General features: G+C 39.3%; 1 protein-coding gene across 7 annotated transcripts in view; it reads left to right on the top strand.

The window, feature by feature from the left end:
- Positions 1 to 14,243, top strand: part of LRRC28 (leucine rich repeat containing 28) — a 54,598-nt gene extending 40,355 nt beyond the window's left edge. For 5 of the 7 annotated variants that reach the window (XM_042803858.1, XM_042803855.1, XM_032994334.2 and 2 more), the window contains 3 exons: positions 3,235 to 3,410; positions 6,659 to 6,818; positions 9,769 to 14,243. In XM_042803858.1, the coding sequence (XP_042659792.1) occupies positions 3,235 to 3,410; positions 6,659 to 6,818; positions 9,769 to 9,841 (409 nt within the window). In that variant the 3' untranslated portion in view covers positions 9,842 to 14,243. Of the gene's footprint in view, positions 1 to 3,234; positions 3,411 to 6,658; positions 6,819 to 7,404; positions 8,580 to 9,768 lie in introns of those variants that run through there. The other 2 variants (XR_006166568.1, XM_042803857.1) reach the window with 2 other exon arrangements.
- Positions 14,244 to 20,528: the final 6,285 nt, after the last annotated feature.

The following is a 20,528-nucleotide window of genomic DNA, read 5'->3' as shown; positions in this document are numbered from 1 at the left end:
AGCTCCCAGTTCTTTTTTATTTTTCTAATAAATATTCAGTGTTAATTACTGACTTTCAGTATTTTAGTATTAAGCCATAACAGACAGTGCCGTTATTCTGAAGGAATCTGTAATGATAATGTAAGGCTTAAAGCTGAACCCTAGCTGGACTTAAAGGTTGGCCAAAAATGTAGGCTTCACAGAATTTCCAGAACGAAAGAATGAACAAAATATTTTTAAAGTGTTGCAGCATCTATCTGGTTCATAAGTTCTCACATTTCTGTAAGTTATGGGCCATATCTTGGAATGACACGTGCAACTCCTCATTTTGCATCCCAGTATCAGCTTCTTGTAGGGCTTGGTACCTATTAACTAAAATAAATAACTTTTTTTAGAAATTATGGATTGACAGGTATATTTTTACATGTGGATTTTAAAAATATCCTCGGCTGTCTCATGTTTGTGGTTAGGATGTGAGAAAAAAGTGGTCTGTCTAGGACACTAGCTTAATTCTTTCTGTACTGACAGTAGCATAAATGAGGATCCGCACCACTGATGAATGGAGTCTTACTGGTGTAAAACTGATCAGAAGAGGATTGTCTCCATTACCATCTAATTATAAATTTCTGGTATGCTCACTCTCAGCAAATCTTGCATTAAATATAAATCTCCTCTCTACAGCCTGCACTCTACTGCAGTATGCGAGATGCTGAGTCTTGGCATTTTAAGCTTTTTCTAATATTCCCATGTCAGCTGGCTGTGTGATATTTAAATACTTGCAGAAAGTTTTAAGTTCTTGTTTTATACTCAGTCAAAATAATTTTATCTTTGCACAGACCTTTGGTGAAGATATTATCAGTTCTTTTTGCTGTCATTACATGCACACTGCTGATGAGGTTAGCTGCTAGAATCTCTGATGGAGAATATTATAAAGCTAGTACAGAAGAGTCCAAGAAAGTTGCAGCTTTTGCAATGAAATTAATTCTTGTAATGCTTCTGTGGAATAAAAAATTATATTTTTTTCCCGTAATTATAAATAATTTTAAAACTATTTTTAGTAAGCAAAATAATATTTGAACTTGTGTACCAAACAGTTATTTATGTTGTTAAACCACCTTGAAACATCACAGATAATTTTTAAGGAAAGGTTTCAACATAGGAAGGGCACTTACATATATTAGTAAGAAACCAAAGGTGTTATTTGATAATGTACTGAGTGACGTTAAAATCATGTGATAATGGTCATGTGAAGGATTTCTGTGTTCTTTCTGAGAAAGTGTGAGTAACCAATGCAAGGTTTCCATGGCTCAGGCAAGAGTTGAAGATCCAGGCTTTTGTACTCTGTCTGGTCATCCACTAGAGAATAAAATCTGACATGCTACTGTTACTAACATAAAGCTAGATTTCTGAAAATAGAATATAAATTGCATTGTGTAAGTAATGAATCTCTGTCTGGGAATCCTGCAGTCAGACTGACTGAAAAAGTCTTTTATGTAAGAGGTGATGATCTCAGCACTCAAAATAAATTTTGATCTTATTTTTTGCAGATTGGATTTCAGTCTGAGGCTAGGTATCTGGCAGTCTTGTTCAAGGCAGCCAATAGGTGGTTATGGCTTTTTTTCCCCCCAGTTATTTATTCACCAGGGTTCTTCTGCAGCTCCATTTTTTTCCATCAAGTTAGACCATCCCCTATTCCCCTTTTTAACCTCCATGGATTTTTTTTTTTTAAGTCTTTATTCTTTCACCCAGTATTACTTGTAGGTTGAGATTTATTCCCTAATGAATCCTGATTTAAGGGTGTATATCTCTTAGCTTATTCATCTTGATCGTCTGTTCTGCTTGTTTACTTCGTTTTTCAGTGTTGTGGTCCACCCTTTGCATAATGTAGACCAAATGGTCCAGCTCTGAACTGCAGAAACTGTAGTGAGTTTATGGGTGTGTCTTCTAGCTAGGTTGGTAAAGGGTTAATCAGCTTGAAAATACAACATTATAGATTTATTTGTTGTGATAGCTAACTCATTAGGTATGGATTGCTGAGGAATGGATTGTTGGAATACTGGATCTCTGGATTCCCAATTATATTTTAACCCCATTAATGGTTTGTGGGGAAGTATTAAATATTTAACAAGAGGTTTATTGACTTGCTGTTTGATGCTGCTCTTCTTTGCTTGTTTCTCTTGTCTGTTTTTCCTTTAATCAGGAGAGATGAGATTCTTTGTTATCAGAGAAGTACTATGAGATTTCTTTCACATCTGATAAGGTCAAGTGTGGTTACCTCAGTTTTAGGTCCGATATCTGGGAAGACTGACAAATTTCTGTTTCTGTTCCATTTGTTAGGACTGGCCCTAACAAGTTGCTCTTGGCTTCAAATTTAAGTTGTCATAAACAATTCCGATTACCCTGTTGACTTCCCCAATCTCTTAGTAGAATTTTCCTATGCGTGTCTCTTTGGTATGATAGCTTGCAACAGGGTTCACGTAAAGAGTTATTATTTTTACTACAAGCTAAGTTTCTCTCCTTGGATCCAAATAACCTTCCTTTTCCTTACGTGATTTGGGAAGGACAAGGGTAGTAGACTTACTAGTGTATCTTCCCACTACAGCTTAGGCTGTTCTTCTTATTTTTCCTTCACCCACTCCCCTGCACTGTCCAAGGGAACTCTGTGGTCGGGGAAATGTGTAGTACAGAATCATCCAGTGGCACTTAAATTATATGTTTTGGTGGTTGTTGTTTGCCTGACATATTATAGTTGAGAAATCTATTACCATTCTCAACTGGTTTATTCAAGACACAGAGCGCCAACTTTTGGGTATGAAACTGCTCCACTATGTAAAATATTTAGAAATAATAGCTTTCAGAGGCTGAAAGAGATTAGCATGTTGGCAGAGTAAGGGACATGTAGTGCACTTGGTCTACCTCCTTGGAATTGTATTCTCATTTCTCTAGCTTTTGAGTATTATTTTATAACTAAAGACCTCCAGATGTCCCATGACTAGTGGGAATCTGTAGAAAATGTGTGTCAAAATAGAATCATAGAATAGTTTGTGTTGGAAGAGACCTTTTAAGGTTACCTAGTCAAAGCCCAACATGTATTGCACTCTGTAAGGAATCCTTGAAGAGTTCAAGGGTGCTGCACTGAAGAACGGTATCAGGCATACTTTGGGTTGATCATCTGGGTTTCCCCAGAAAGTTTTTTGTTGTTGTTTTTTTGTTGTTGTTTTCTAACCACTTCTGAAATGTTTTCTGTCGTTCTAGTTGTGGTTCTCCAATTCAAGTTTCAGAGGTGAAACTGCTCTCTTTTTCATCGGGCCAGTTAACTGTGTTCCTGCCAGCAGAGGTGAAATCTATAGGAACAGAAACAGATCATGTACTGCCTTTGCAAGAACTGGCCATGAGGACCCTCTATAACACCTACTACAGCTTTTTAAAAGGTATGAAATTTCTGCATTCTTCAGATTACAGAAAGAGTGGGAGTGCTTTTCTGGCAATAATAGGAACATTTTAAATAGCTCTTCCAAGATATGGGCAAGGATTAATATTTTAAAAGATTTATTTAATCAAAATATGTTTTAAATGCTGTATTAGAAGAAAAATGTCCAAGATCAAAACACAGAGATCCCAAGACTATCTCTAAGGTTGAGTGGTGCTTGTAAATGGTTTCTTTATTGAGGACTGTATAAAGAAGGAGGCTTTTTGCAGGAGAAACTCTTTAATGGAAAGTGGAGATGAGAAATACAGTTCCTGAGGCAAGATTAGATACATCAGCCAGCAATGCAACTTCTTGCCAGGCAGCACACTCCTAAACTGGCAGACTGGTTATACATAAGGCAAAAGAAATGCTAGCAGCCCTTGGCCATTTCAGTACAGCGTGACAGCTGAGCTTTTTTAGTTCTGCCCCAATTCAGACTCTTCACTGTAAAGTGGCCCTTGGCTCATCTGTTTATGCATCATGCAGTCACATGAGTTAGCAATACCTGATGATAACCTGCACGTTCAGAGGCATTGCGACTCCCCCCTATTCATGGTGTCATGGGAATTTGTCACCATCAGAGGCGGAAGTAGAAAGCACAAGCATAGAGAGTTAGAATGGAAAGATTAGAGGGTTTATGATAAGGGATCACTTGTACCACGGCCACTGGAGGAAATCGTAACTGCTGAAATTTTGCCAGGAAAAGTGTACAAGGAGGTCCGCAGCAAACATGCTGTAAGGAAGAAGCTTGATATTGAAGGGTGGGATAACCATACAAAGCCTGTGTTCATAGGAAACAGCGCTGCTGTGTGGAGAACATATTAATTGACCAGTTCACAGTTGTGTATTTTTTATATTTCTGCATATAGTGAGGAGAGGGAAGGTTTTTACATACTTAATATCAGGATATCAGCTGCACCAAAATTACCCAGTGACAAATGTTGTTTCATTTTGGTATGCAAAATTCTAGTCTTTGAAAAGGAGCTTGAAAACATCAGGTACAAGATCTTTTAAGTTGACTGTAACTACTTTTCTCACCCAGTTTTGACTTGCACAATAATTTCTGGAATATAACTCTCTATGAATGTGGTTTCTGAAGATGCTGGTGAAGTTTGGTTTGGGAATAGCAAGATAGCATTGCAAAATGAGTTTAAGAAACGGTTTGTATATGGTCTATACAAAGCTGTGAGGATTATATCTAGTTGCAGCCAAAGTGCAGAGCCTGAGAAAGATGGTGAAACTTTTTTTTTTTTAACTGTCTTGCCTACCTCTTGTTTACTACACTGTACTATATAGTCTTTTTATCATATGATAGAATAGTTTGGGTTGGAAGGGACCTTAAAGACCATCTAGTTCCAGCCCCACTGCCACAGGCAGGGACACCTTCCACTAGACCAAGTTGCTCAAAGCCCTGTCCAACCTGGCTATGAACCCTTCCAGGGAGGGGGCAGCCACAGCTTCTCTGGGCAACCTGGGCCAATGTCTCACCACCCTCACAGTGAAGAATTGCTTCCTTCTATCTAATCTAAATCTGCCCTCTTTCCATTTAAAACAGTTACCCCTCATCCTATCCCCACCCCACCCCCGATAAAGAGTCCCTCCCCACTTTTCCTGTACCCCCTTTAAGCACTGGGAGGCTGCTCTAAGGTCTCCCCAGAGCCTTCTCTTGTCCCAGCTGAACCCCCCCCAGCTCTCTCAGCCTGGCCTTCCAGGGGAGCTGCTCCAGCCCCCCCAGCATCTTCGTGGCTTCCTCTGGCCCCGCTCGAGCAGGTCCATGTCCTTCTGCTGTTGAGGTCCCCAGAGTTGGACACAGCACAGCATATGGGGTCTCATGAGAGCAGAGTAGAGGGGGAGAATCCCTTCCCTTGACTTGCTAGCCACACTTCTCTTGACACAGCCCAGGGTATGGTTGGCTTTCTGGGCTGTGAGCACACATTGTGGGCTCCTGTATATTTTTTTTATATTTATATATACATATGCACACACTGAGATATATCTTATTCTGAGTGACCATACTAAAGACTATGTGCATTACCACTGGTGACACCCACATTTCAGTGAGGCAGGAGTAATGTATAATTCAGACTCGTGTAAGATAATGGTGTGCTGGGGAAAGAGGTGTCACATACGGTTAAAGTAGCAGATTTGATCCATCACTGCCAAAATTTGCCGTTTCAGCGGTGGCATTAAAATACTTGGTGGCTGCTAGGTAGGTATGACAAGCAACTGAACTACTTTTCCTCAGTCTTTGCTTGGCTACAGAATGTGACCTTTTCTTTCTGACGCAAATGTACTGTTCATCATGCTTGTCATCTCACTTGAGGCTGTTGTGGTACATTGTGTATTGGGTTAAACCTTACAGTGTTTGAAAGCTGAAACTACTGTGATATCACAAAACTGATTTATCAGGTACTGCATCTTGTCGTGATTACTCAGCACCTAAATTCATTCACCTGTCTTGGCTGTCTCTCAGTTTCTAGATGGAGATTAGCATGTTGGTTTTAATTTATAAAACACTATGTGGCTTGGGCCAAGCCTGAGAAAATGATTGCTCGTTCCCATGAAATGACCCTAGAGTCCCTTTTGGTGAAAATGATGACACCTTGTAAACTGTGGATGCACATTTAAGAGATTATGAATGTACTGATCTTTTTAGAGTGGTCTCTTTGGTTGCACCTGTGAGAATTACGCTGGGCTGGATTGTATTTCAGATAATTCTAAATGCTTCAGATCCCTTTTTGCTGATGATGAAGTATGGGTTTTTTAGTGAGCTTAACTATCCTGCTGAATTAGTTCCTGAACTATTTTAGTAAAATACTACTGATGTCCTTCTCATAATTTTGTATTGTTAGTAATTACTAAACACCTGCTTTTTTTTGTCTTTGTCTAGAAGTGCTTTATGATATATTGCTGGTTTTTATTATTTGCTTGTGCTGTAGTATTTTCACCTGGGTATTTGGGCCCAGTTAATCTTATGCCCCCAGCTGCTAAACTTACACATTTAACTCAACTTTTTGAACTTATACATAGAAAACACTGTGTGCTTCACCCTAGTTGTGGTGATTTGTATTACCTTGCTGTTCTTCTGACAGAGTCTTAGAAATGTGACACAGCTGATTTTCTGAATTGTTCATGGATCATGCTTGTTGTGTTCAACTTTATCACGCAATAGATTTGTTATGAGCCTTTTCTGTTTCTTTTCTTCTCTAGATTTGAACTTTCTGACTCCAATCTCACTACCCAAAAGCCTCTTGGAATTGCTGCACTGTCCCTTGGGACACTGCCACCGCTGCAGCCAGCCTATGTTTACCATTGTCTACCCAAAGCTCTTTCCCTTGAGGGAAACTCCCATGGCAGGATTGCATCAAGGGTAATTATACAGGATATTACACTGGGGTTTCATTTAGGAAGAAAAACACCTTGTGGAACAAAGCATATTCTTAAGGATTTATTAAAAAAAAAAAAAAACTTAGCAGCCTTTCAGATATAAAACCCCTGTCCTATAATTGCATGTAAAAGTTGACAAATCTTTTATTTACAAGACAACTGGAATACTGCTGTTAGACTGTTTAAAAAGAGCTACCTCACTTGTGTGTTTGAGTGCTGTAAGATAGTGAAGGGCTTTGATATGATGGGATTGACTTGTTTGTGATAGTGGAGCACATGCATGGCACTTCTGTGCCTTGGGGAGGAAATACTACCAAACACCAGTACTTCCCCTGATGGTGTCAACCCTGACTTCTGGACAATGCCACCTCCCCCAAAAAAAGTGCTGTAGGATTAAAGATGAAAAAAAGCTCTAAAGGCAGAGCTTAATTAAAATGCTCTGTGGTAAAATACTTGTTTTTCTTTCCACGCTAATTAAATTGAGATATTCTGTGAAAGCATTCTGCATTAAAAGATACATTCCATAGCAATACATCTCTTTAAAAATATTTCCATTTTTATGGTTGTAGCAGTTGTGAATGTGTCTGCAGGATTCACAAGTAGACAAGCCTACACAGACTTCCTGACTTGCTGGACAGTACAGTCACAGGAAGGACTCAAAACTGGGATATATGGTTCAGGGAATATTGCCCTCATGTAGATAAAGCTTTAAAGTATCTTTTAAGGTGAGCACTGATTGCTTTGCAGTGATTCTTTCCCTAACCCCTATTAATCTGAGTTGATACTGTAGCCTACCATGAGCCATAATATCAACAAATCCATTTTCTGCCATGTGAAAGGATCATTAGAGAAATCTTAACTGGTTCTACTTGGACAAAGGTACAGTACTGTTTGAAATCTAATAAAGAAAGTTTAAAGAAAAGTCACTTGGCTTTAAACAAGCCAATGTGATGTTCAGGTTCTTTTTAGAGAATTCAAGTCAAGCCATTAGTTACAAAGCATATGCCTAAAGGTGGGGAGCAGAAAAGAAAGGTGCTTTAAAAAGGAATGTTTCTGAAATTACTTGTTGGTATATGTAATGCACAAGAATGTCACTTCTTGTCCTGCTGAAATCCATTGATTTGATAGTTATCTTCTATAAAAATAAGCAAGTGCTTTTCAACAGGAAGACCTTTAAGAAAAAAAGAAGAGACTAATTGATGTTTCAAGGTGATGGTACCTATTTTCCACAGCTCCATCACAGGTTATTTTGCTATGAGTTTGTGGAATAAGAGTTATCTGATTTGTAAGCAATTCAGTTTTATGAAATGAAAACAACTTAGGTATGCCAAATCTGGACAGCAGCCAGAAGGCTGTATAAATGCTATTTTGGTAAAGTCATCTTTCTTAGAAAGATCTGATTGTAGAGATTGCATACTTCAACTTGCCATTCTGTTACACTTCCATCGTATGTTAGTATTCAATGGATTTCATGTTAAGTAAAATAAATTGCTTCCATGTTACAGTTTTAATATTCAGAGTGGCATAAATGTTGAAATAAATTCTTTATAGCATGATTATAATAATTGAACAATGTAATTTTCTAAGAGTGATGGAAAAGTACTTGCTGGTCACTAAATCCTTATATTATCCAAAATAATCCAACAATGGGAGAGTGTGGACTGAAGTAGAATGCTCTACTTTCTAATTAATTGCTAAGCGTTGCTCATTGTAGAATTTGCAGTTATGAGATGATAGACATATCAGTAGACACCTTTAGGAATTACTGAAGTTACAATTAAACAAAAACATACTTCAGGGCTATTTTGAAAGAACACTGTATTAACATTCTAAAATATATTAATTGAAAACACATATTTCTGCATGGTTGCCACTTGTTTAAAAAGTAGTTATCATTCCCTTCCTTAGACAATAATGTACTGTGTTCTGAAAAATGCCTTAATGAATACAGTCTTATGTAGCTGCCATCTGATGCAAATCCACAGAAAATGAGATCTAAACAGGGTAGCCTGACATCCTTATCTCTGTAGCTCATGTACTTGACATGGTAAGATTATGTGGAATTGGAGAGGTGTGATAGCTGGTCTAGAAAGACATGAAGGACAGGGTTTCTCTTCTAAAGATCTTACAGTGACCATGAAAACACACATGGTAGAGAACCTGAACGTTCGAACAGCACTGGTTAGCACATGCCACATCCATGCCAGTAACTTCTGTCTGGATTTCCTTACCGCATTCTGTATCCTCTTACAGGAAAGGATAGTTAAGTGTTGAACTGGATTTCTCTGTCTGAAAAAGCACAGATGACATGAGCACTGGGTAAAGTGTGATTTCTGGCTTAGTAGAAAGGATCCCTTAACATTTTTAAAGGAGATATCTAGGTCCCTGCCAGGATGGGGGCAGGAGGAGGGTCACAATGAGGCTAGTATCACATTTCCATGCTGCCACTCCTGCTGTAGTACCTGGCACAGTGTGACAGCACTACATGTCGATCGTCCTTTCTGAAGATCTGGGCCCAGTTTGTTCACTCGGCTGAACCAAAGGAGGACACTGGACTTCAGTTATTTCATGCCTACAAGCAGTAATTTAAGAAACACATGAGCAAAGCTGAAGCAAAGAATTACCCAGCTATTTTCCTTTTAGCTGTTAAACCTACTGGCTATAACAGTCAGCCCCACCCACAGAAAGAAAAACCACATGCTAGTGCTTTAAACTGAACACAGAAGAAACCAGCAAGGTTTTTGACAACCCCTGCAGTGTTTCCCTGCCTTTGTATCAGTCATATAGAGCAAATGAACCTTCTTTTTCTGAAGCGTTGAGATCGACTGATCCTGTGTTTTACAAACCAGCATATTGTCTGCTGTGGAATGGGGCCAGGAGCTTTAATCTCTACTGACAACTGTTTCCCCCCTCCCCCTTTTTTTTTTTCCTAGGAGGACAACTGTTAGTTTTGTGGCATACTGCTGCTCCACCCAGTGTCTGCAGACTTTTGACCTACTGAGTTGATAAACATTTAAAACTACTCAGGAGTCCTGCCAGTTTAAAGCTGCATTAGACGTCGTATCCCATTGGTACTGGAATACTGTGTGTGTGCGCGTGTGCCAAAGCAGCAGAAGTGCCCAGTTGGGAACACTAAGAGGCACTTAAATCCTGCCCTATCGAATTTGGACGAACTGCAGAAACTTTTCAGAAGTGTAAATACCAAGCTTTTAAAAGTATTAACTTCTCTCTCCTCCAAGACAGCATACAAACCAAACAATTTCACAAGCTCTGACTTCAGGATTTCCAGTATTTTTCAAATGTGGCTGTCTTCAGGTTGACCCATTGCATCATTTTGAGGCAGTTTTCATTCCTTTATCAGGAAAAAAAAGAAGTGTTTAGTTACGACAAATGAGTTTTCATTTACTCCCCCCATTCTCTTCACCCCTACACCTGGCTTCAGGTGTATAGATCTAAGCCTACAGAAACCGTTAATGGATCCTAGTGGCTTGTCCTTAGAATTTAGCTTTATTTTCTCCCTCTCATCTTAATATTTTCCCCAGCAGAGTTATCTCAGTTGAATACCAAGTCCTTGACAGGTAACTATGGTATTTAAATCCACATATTAAAAACAGATCTTTCTGTTATCATTAGCCACATTGATTTAACTGGAGTAACTAGGATATGTCTGGAGACTAGAGATCCTGTTTCAGTAAAGAAGGCTGGTACTGATGCCTACAATAAGTGGTCTTGCTCCAGCATGTTTGAGGGTGTGTTTTCTTTATTGTCATCATTTGAGTTTTCTATTTTTAAAAATATTTCCCCTTTTGCTTCTTTGAGTTCTTCAGGAAGAAGATGACTTCACGTATCAATTTTGATTAAAAAAAAAAAAGGTAGCAATACAGTAGTAAATATTTATATTTATTATATTTTTACAATTGCAGAATTTTAGATCTGCAAAGAGGTGGTCTTCATCTTTTTCTAGATTCAGCATTTGGCTGATTTGTGAAAGTGTGTTAGCCGAGTGTGTGCCTCGGTGAAGGCTGGAAGTCCGGGGAGAGGTACGTGTATCTCCATGCACAGGTATACATGCATACACAGCTATCTTCACAGAAAGGATGTAGCATTTGCTTTTGTATATTAATGGCAGATTTAGCACAAATCTCCACTCACTATCATATTTGTGGGAATCCTTTTTTGTTGGATCTTTTTAATTTTCAATAAAGGACAAAGGATAGAAGAAAGGCCCAAAATGGCTGCATGACTTCAAATTTTAATATTACACTGAAACAGTTTATACAAAATTAGCCCCTCCTGACTTGTTTTGGAATATATAATATATATTTTTTTTAATATTATGTGTTGGGGTTTTTTTTTACTTTCTTAGGTATAAACTACTTGTTGATTTAGCACAGTGTGCTACTCTGTGCAGTAGGTAGTTACAAGCTGAAATAGATATGAATGAAACAGTTTGTTATAAAAACTGCAAGATAAAGAGACTTATTTGGTAGTATATTAGCATATGTTGTGGTGAGGTGTGCATACTTTGAAGGGAGGAGGCATTAAAATGTTTTCCTTTTGCCAAAGAAGCATTTGTTCCTGCTGCAGGCTTCCTGGCATCTCTTCAATAAATAGAATATCTTAAGAGCTTAAAAGAGTACCAAAAAGGCAGTTTTGAGGGCGGAATTTTTAGGTTGTACATGTTACTTGTAAAAGCTTTGCTGGTTTTATTGGGTTGGATTTAGAGAGTTGAATTAGCATTAAGAAATTTAGAACTTAATCCTTCAGGAATGCAAGTATCATCTACTGTTTAAGAGTTGTGAAACTTTATAAAATAAATCCCATTTATTAAATCTGCTTTGCAGTAGGGGAAAGAGCCATGTCCAAACAGCCTTTGTACTATTGGATTTCTGACTCTGTCGTATCACTAATTTGTTTCAATGTTGGTATCCCCAACAGGCCCTCCCACCCACTGGGGTTTACCACTGAAGCAGCAAAACGAATCTTCAGCTTTTTTATTTTCCTTCAAGTACTACATAGTTGAGATGTGAATTGCCCATGCACAGTTATATCAGAAAAGTGCAAGTGTAGTATGGAATCCATTTTTTTAAATGAATAAGACAGCTATGGTAGTGTTACAAATGCTATTTTTTGATGCAGTACTCTGATCAGAAATTTTTAGTATTTTTACTGTGGCTTCCTCTGTCTTTGAAGATGTTTTGTTGGAATTTTTTGTCCTCTTTTTGTAGCAACTTATAGACTTAAAACAGTTTATTTCTGAATTCAGGCTGTAAATATTATTGTGGAGTTAAACCTTTTGATCTGCTAAAAGGCACTGGTGTTTGTTTTATTAGGAGTCAGATAGTAAAAGTGGACCTTGATGGGGTTTTCTTTAATGGTTTATTTTTTATTTTCTTCCCATAATCTAATTATTTTTTATTGAGCTCATACTAGTCTCTTATTGTCTACAAGTGCAGTTCAGAAGAAATTATAGTCTGTTCTATAAGCAGAATGAATCTTAACTAACATTTTAATAGATGATATTTCAAGAATGGAATGTTCAGTGGATAAATGACTTAAATGTGCAACTGAAGCTAAAATGTCATACCCTATTTTTATAAAACAAGAGGAAAGCCAATCGATAGACTGAAAATGCAGCTTAAATTCATATTTTGCCGATTTTTATACGAACAGTGTTTGTATTCATCTGTATCTTTGGGTGATGTTGTTCTAGATTAAAATAACTCCATTCTAACTTGTCCAAATTTTTCTAAAGTTGTTCTACTGTAAGAGTATTTTATAACTAGCTAACATGAGAGCCAGCTACGCAAGTTGTAGAGGGAGCTTGTTGCTAATTGAACTGTGTATCACTTATTTTTCAATATGAAGTGTCACAGTACTGGGACTTCTCTTCAGTGTGTTCATTTCTAGGTAATGTTTGATTGCTTGCTCTTGTTCAAGTTAGTTCACACTGAGAAAAATTTTTCCTTGTACTGCAAAAAAACTGGTTCCAGCAGTTATAAAAAAAAAAAAATTACCATTTTTAGAGGGGGTTTTGTCATAAAAGTAGGACTTAATTTTTTGCTTAAGGTGGAAGCAGGAGAAGTTTCTGGGGTTTTTTTTCCTAGGCATTATAAAGAGAAAGGTGCAGGAGATAAATGAGAGCAAGTAAGTCTTCAAACCATTGATATTGCTATAAAGCTTTTCTGAGTAAAGATTAACTCCTAATGTCATGATGGAGCACAGGCATAACTCTTGTTTATGTTGTGATAACAGGAAGCATGTTAATAAAATAGGGACCCTACTGCTTATAGAGATAACTTTTTGTTCTGCTACAAAGGAAACAGAGGAATCTCTGTCTTTGTTTAAAAATACTTCTCGAGAGGTTTGACTGTGGACACTTACATTTGGAGCACTGTTCTTGGGAACCTTCCTGTTACTGCCCTTGAGGATCAGAAATACAAATGTCCTTTCCTGTGTGAAGAACAAGGTCTAATATCAAGAAGTGCGTATTTTTCTGGTTTGGCCTGATGCTTCTCTTGGGCTCTTACTGAAGTTCATTACAAACCTTCTATTTACTTCGTTGTGGTGAGGTTAAGATCTTACACTGAGCAGAGCGGAGCTGTTTATTGCCAAGTTGGCTTCAATTCTTATATATCAAATTCTGCTGAATCCCTTTTTCTGGCATGAAGGGAGGATGAGACTGTTCTAACACCCGTGTGGTTAACAGCGTGTCAGGTTTTACTGACATCACAGCCAAGCTGAAGACTGGAGAGAGACAAACCTTTCACTAGAGAGGATGACTTTTTTGAAGGCCATCTGAATCCCTGTCAGAAGACCACTGATAACAGAAGAACTTTTGCCTTGATGTCATTGGAGGATGGATCAAGTTTTAATTGATGAGAGAAAAATGTGTTTTACGATCTTTGTATTTCTTGCAAAAACTGGGACAATGACACAGAAGTCCATGCCTGCTGCTGGACAGCCTATCTACAGCTGAACTTGCATAATTCCAAGACATAACCGTCTTTGCCTCTTACCTCCCTCTTAATACTACTCATGTTGTTGCAAAATGTTATAGTTAACTTGTGATGGAAGAGGCTGAGTAAATTGAATCCAGAGTTTTTATTACTTTTTGTATTACAGACCTATTTTGTAAGAGACCAAAGGTCTGGTGGAAAGAAATGGCAAGGTTCATGTGAAGTCTTCATTGCTTTTGCTTTTACGTGCCCTTCTTTGGATTACAACTTGAACTTGGACTGCAACTGAGTTCACTCTGTGCCTGTTGAAAGCATATGTGTATTGCTTTTTTGCTCTGTATTAACCAAATGTCACTTAGTGTGAAGGTGAGCTTGCTAGATGTTTTATTTAAAGTTAGCGGTGCAATTTATTGTATGTGCTTGTTAATAAACTATATTTTTGGATAGAATTACAGTCCATTAAAGCTAACTAAATTCTTGGTCCTGGGGCTGTTAAGCTATGTTAGGATGTAGCATTTAATTTAAATTTCAGTTAATTTGCATAGTAATTAGCTAATAAGTCTCATGTCCCAAGGCTGAAGAGGTGGGGTGAAGACACTTCTTAAAACACTACCAAGTCCGAAACACCACTTCAATTCACTTCATCTCTTTGTCTCAGAAAACATAGTTCACCAGATCTTGCATAATAGGAACAAACCCCATACGGAAACATTACTTTAGATCTTTCTATGGATTGATCAAAAGAAAAATAACATTCAGTAGGGCTGTATTAAGTGCTACCCTGATAGTCCATAGATGTGGCTGTGGTTCATGTATTTTTTTGCTAAGCAGTATTCAGCAGCTTTTTTTCCCCTCATCTAACAGATATCATAGGAACAAGGTTGCCAAAAATAAGTAGAAATTAAGCATCTGTTTTTCCAGTTATTTCATTCCTTGCTGTGCAGCATTTTGCTTCAGTCAGAGCTGTTACTCTGTATCTGTTCTGATGAGTTCTTTGAGTTAGATGCTGGCTGAATTATTGTATGTGTATTGGGTAAATACTTGCATATCTATTCTTAAATGAGACCTACATTGGTCAAGGTGACTCTGAACATCAGTAAACCCTTCAAGGCATCCGTTATAAGATACCATTCAGACTTCCCTAATGCTTCTTTGCTAGTAAGTTTACAATGACTTGCCCTCTTAGTATTTTACAAAAGACGACATAAATTTTTTTACCCTTGCAGTGTAGGTAACCTCTGTGAGGCAGCAGAAGGAGGATGCAAGTCCCTTAAGTGAGATGGAGGGGAGAACAACCCTTAACCTATAACTTTTACCAACTTCTGTTGTCTCCCTTATGAATTAGGAAGAAAGAAATGGGAGAGCTTAACATCCTTTTCCTTTGCAATTAAAAGTACTTGGCATAAATGCAAGCTAAGTGGAAACTTCAGTGGCTGAATAATGCTATTGTATGCAGGAAATGAGAGGATCTGAGATCTCGCTTGGAAAGGGACTAGATGTTTTGTGACTTCTAAGCCAAGATTTAGGGCTGTTCTATGTTGTGACATTTTGAGAACTTGAGAGTCGAATTGAACCACTGCATCTGTGTCCCCCCAACTTCAGTGATCACTGAATATTACAGTAGAGCCCTCTCCATTCTGCACTGAAGAATCCTACCTGTATTCCCTGCAGCTGGCTCAGGAGCCTGGGAGTGGCCATTTTATAACTATTAGATTTGTGACTGCTGCTTCAGCATGAAAGAGAGCAAGAGTTGACCAAATGCTTGCTTTTTGACAATAAAACCCTCATAGCGTGCTTTTTCAGCACTCATTTTGCCCTTCAGACATCTCCCGCTCCCAGGCAAAAGACCTTGACACATCTGTGAGATCTTCAGTCTCAAGAATGAAAGCAGTTCTGTTGTTGGAGGTGCTGAAGTGATTTGACTTTCTGATGATGCCTTCCAAGTGGCAATCAAGGGCTAATTTCTCAAGTACCCTGATGCTCTTTTGTATGTTCATGAGGAATGTAAATATTGACTGGCTCTTTCTGTCAAAGATAGCTGTCAGTCATGGATGGCTGATCTGTTGCTAAATATGGCTACAGCTGCAGTATGAGGACCGATGCCTTGAAGGTGTTCTGCTGTCTTTTTCTGTGAACCTCATGAAGTTACAAGGTTTACATTTTTTTTTTCTTCAGATCAATTGAGAAAGCCTTCTTGTAATGTAAAATGCAATACTGTGTGTGTTTATCGATTGGTGCTATGAACGTTCTCTACGTGCACTTTTATAACAGTGAATCATTATTCTAGTAAGAAAGCAAAAAATGCATTGTTAAACTCCAGTTTGGTGCAGGTAAGATCCACTGGAAAACTAATGTTTTGTTTAAGCATGAGAAGAAGCTAGGTCATGTAATCCGTGATAAAATGGAGATACGGTCTGAAGATACTGACAGTGTTGCTTAGATCTTGTGAAAAAAAAAAAAAAAAGGTTTAAAAAGATAACCAGTGTTCCTTCTAGGGACAACTATTAACTAAAGGTATTATCAGATATGCCCCATTCTGCTTTTGTTGATCCATTTTCTGGCTTCTGTAATTCTGCACTTGTAGTTACTATATCAGCCTTATTATGTTTCCTTTATACTTTACAGTTCTAACTATTGATTTTTATTGTTAAAGCAATTAGAAGAATCAAGCTGAATATTCTTGGGTCAGTTTGTGATCACTGTGATTGCTTCACTGGCACTGAAGTTTTTAAACAGTCTGAGCATGGACTTGAATTTGGCTGCCTTTGCTTCTGCCCTGTCTCTGTTTGCTCTCTAATTTCATTTTGCAAAAAGCCAAATCAATGTACATGATAAATGAAGAGAAGAATTACAAGAAAAACAGCTTTAACTTTCTTTAGAAAGCCTAGCTTGGAATAGGGCTAGCAATCTTCTATATGAATTCTAGGTAAGTGCTCCTTTTAAAGTAGGATGAGAAACAGGAAGTTGTGCAGGCAGTAGAGAACCCCATGTCTAAAAGTGGCAGGATTAATTATTGTGTATATTCACACCTTACTGTTCTATATATTTTTTTTTCTATAAAAACTGAGTAACTGCCACAATAGGGAGTTAGTTTGTATCTTACATCTTTGTAGAATCAAGATTGATTTTATACTTCTACTGATACACTCATTACTCTCACAGTGTAATACCTCTTTTGTTTTTCTTCCTGTAGAGTTGCAAATAGCAGCCCTGCTTTCCTCTCTGTCCTCATTGCCTTCTTTGGTCGGCACACAAACTTGCTGTGGTCCCATTTTCACTAAGATTAAAGTAGTGTGTTACCTGCACAGGGACCCAGGCTTGTTCATCATGCAAAAGCACCTAATCACATTTCTGTAAAATTATCTAGATGGGAAATATACAGTCTGTTCTGGCTGCAGATGAATAGAGGACATCTAACTTAAATTAATGGATTCATTTATATTAAATCAGAACTTCGTATCAGATTTTTAGATCTAGCAGTATCTAATCCTGGCTCTAAAGCCTCCTTTATGAAACAGGGGCTCAAATTTCTCCAGTAGCTCTATCTAAACTGTAGCCAAACTTATGTCTATTTCCTATAAGCATACCTGGGAGAAGGTTTGAATTGAAAACCTCTAATTAATTATCTCATTTTTCTCTCCTCCCTCAAGGAAGCTCAAATGGTACAGGAAATGATACCTACTAGCTAGAAATTTCTTTCCAGGTCATGGCTGAGCCAGTTCCCCCCCCTGCCACGGTGGATGGCTCGCTGTCTGACATCCTTGCCCAGCTCGCTGCTCTGGCCCCAAGCTGCAAAGATGAAAAATATTGATTCCAGTCCATCTCATTGAAGTATTAGCATGAGCTGTTCACAGACGTGCTGTGACTAGTCTTTTACTTACAGGAACATTTATCCAGGGGGTTCTAGTGTGTTATGTAGTAGGAAGCTGCAAAAGGGAGAATGAATTTACTGTTTTCATTTACAGTCAGTAGCCTGAGACCTTACTGTGGCTTTAGCTATTCTTGATTAATTTCATATGTGGATGCTCCTATTCCAGAATAAATATGCCTTGTTATGAAAGAATTTAATTCCTTTAATTTCATTTGGGAATAAGTACATCCACACACCTGGTATTTAAATCTGAAATAACGTTTCTTTATGAATTCAGACCCTGATCTGTTCTGGATCAGATCTCGTGTAGCTAAATCCTTGCATTAATTTAACAAGTTCTGATTTATTGTTTAAAAATCTTTTTTGGGGGAAGTACCTGGTTGGAAAATAAAAATTCTACTCACAAGGATAAGACTGGGGAGAAATATGAAACTTCTGAAAACAACTTCTTTGGAAGCACTGTATTGGAAAACATCGTTACGTGTCAGATCTTATTCTACTGATTTATTCTGAAACATCTGTCTTTTGACACTTCAAAAAAATTTATTTTGATATAATATTTCAAATTGAGAAGTACAGCTTTGAAACATGTCTTGGAATATTTAAGTTTTCTGCTGTGAAAATGTCTTTTATGTCTCCACCATCACATTTTCTGATGAAAATGCAGCTGGCAAAAATGGTTTGGACTAACTTTGCCCAGGTGTCAAGGTTAGAAGCTGCACTCAGAAGCCACTCTCTTAGGCAGCCCTCCTTGCTGGATGTGGTTTGAGTTCCCTAGACACAACCCAAGGCTGCCGTGGGGTATCAGCAACTGCTGTTAGCTCCATGCCCCTTGGGAGGCTGGAGAGGGAGGAACCAATGGGATGTTTTCCTCTCTGACCCGTCTTCTGTGGCTCTGAAAAGCAGCATCCTCAGGCCCGTGGAGCAGCATGGTGGTGACGGGGTAACGTGTTCCCCCTTGTTCCCTGTTTCCCAGTGTGAGTTGCTGCTCAGGTGCAACGCTTTTAGTTTAAAGCTTCCTGCTTTTCAGCTGCGTGGATCTGGTTCAGCTGCCCGAGGGGTGTTGCTGTCAAAGCAAGGATGTGCAATTCCACAGTGCAGCATGGGCACCGTGAGTGCATCAGCACAGGGGAGAGCTTTCCTGAAGATGTATACTAAGCTCTTTAAGATTTAATACTCTCTTGAAGTTCAAACCAGTGTAAAGGAAGGCTTAAGCAGCTTAATGGGTTAAAATGATCCATGACTGTGTCCTTCAGACAGTTTAAAGACCCTGCAGCAACCCAAGCGGGCCACCTGTTCCTCTCCCAGACAAACAGGTCACCTTCCTGACCTTTATTCTGCCACCCTGCAGTTTGGCCTGGCCCGGTTCCATGTGTGGAGTGATTGTTCTGAAGTTTGTCATTGTTTAAAATGCCACTTGCCAGAGTTTAATGTGCACAGCTGCAACCTGAGCCGTCGCCGTGTGTTAATAAGACTAAAACCGTTGGACTGACACCAAAAGATCTGCTTGCGCTTGGCATGTCATAAATTAACATCATTCTTACCTGCCAGGGATGATTCACTGCTGGCTCAAAGCATATTTAAACTTTAGAGGATGCCAACAAACTGGGCGGTGGTTTGACCTGCCACGTGGCCTGAGACTGCTGCTTTTCTCTCTGCCTCCGCCTTCCCTCTGTTGCAGTGTGTTGGGAAACAGAAGCTCTTTATGGCGTTATGAGAGCTCGTGTTTGTGTGCCGCCCTGGCCCTCCTGCCCCCATCTGCCAAAGTGCTGGCCTGCTTGTGGGAAGATCCTCACTGGCTTTCAAATTCCTAACTGGATTGTTACTGCCGGTTTTGGGAGTGGTCCTGGGGGTCCGTGCTTGACTAAACTGTGGCCTCTCATTGCAGCAGCTTCAGAAGGCTTTCTTCCCGCAAATCCTGCCTGCCCTAGGCGGGCAGGGTTGTGACGGCCTCTTAGCATCCCCCAAAACTGCATATAAATTCATGTTAGCAGACTATAGTTGACCAACTAACATCTCGCAGCAGGTGGGTTCAGTTGGTGCCCATGGTGGGCAGCACAGCAGGCGGAAGGGGATGCCCCACATGGAAATGATGGAGATCATGTTGCAGGGTTATATGCCAGAGGTTGAACGTGTTCCCTGGAGCCCAGACTCTTGGGCTCCAGCGTCACAGTGACTGCCCAGCCCTGGGGTGCTGGTCTGTCCCCAGGGATGTGCGGGGGGGGGGGGCCGTGCTGCTCTCACGTTTATTCACTTGCTTCCCTGCTGCATCCAGGGAGCTGCAGGGTCAGAGACTGCAGTGCTGCCTTGGGAATGGGAACAGAACCCCCCTACTGCCAGGCAGAGAGAAATGGGAGATAATAAGGCATGGAAGACAGTTAAAGATGTTTTTGCCCGCACTTCGTGGGTAAAAGTCCCTGAAGTCTGGATGGGGGGAGAAGGTGGGTATCTCTGGTGGACTGCAGAGGTATTCATATATCTCCTAATAGTGACCAGGCCTTGTTGTAATGACTTGAGATTTGTCTCCTTACACTTTTCCCTCAGAGCTAATGTGTTCCTCATAAAATAATGTGAAGGCATAATGTGCTCCTTCAGTTAAAACTGCACCTTTGCTTTCCATGGTGTCTGCATTGCCTGTTTACCTTGGCTCATCCAAATCATTTGTTAAATACCACGTTTGCATAAGCAATCCTGTGTGGACTTTAGACCCCTGAAGTCTTGCTATAGACATAGGGAGGGATAGAAACAGGCCCCATATCTGTCTGAGATCTGTTTGAATCTGGAAATCCAAAGCGTTGTATGGAACAGGGTGTGACCATGATTTGGTTAGGAGTAATTATGGTAGGCAATGCCAACAGCAGGC

Source organism: Tyto alba, unplaced genomic scaffold (assembly GCF_018691265.1).
Source record: "Tyto alba isolate M040663 unplaced genomic scaffold, T.alba_DEE_v4.0 Super-Scaffold_41, whole genome shotgun sequence".
In the NCBI taxonomy this organism is placed as follows: domain Eukaryota; kingdom Metazoa; phylum Chordata; class Aves; order Strigiformes; family Tytonidae; genus Tyto; species Tyto alba.
The sequence above is the reverse complement of the archived record's forward strand: the minus strand, read 5'-3'. Positions and strand labels throughout refer to the sequence as shown.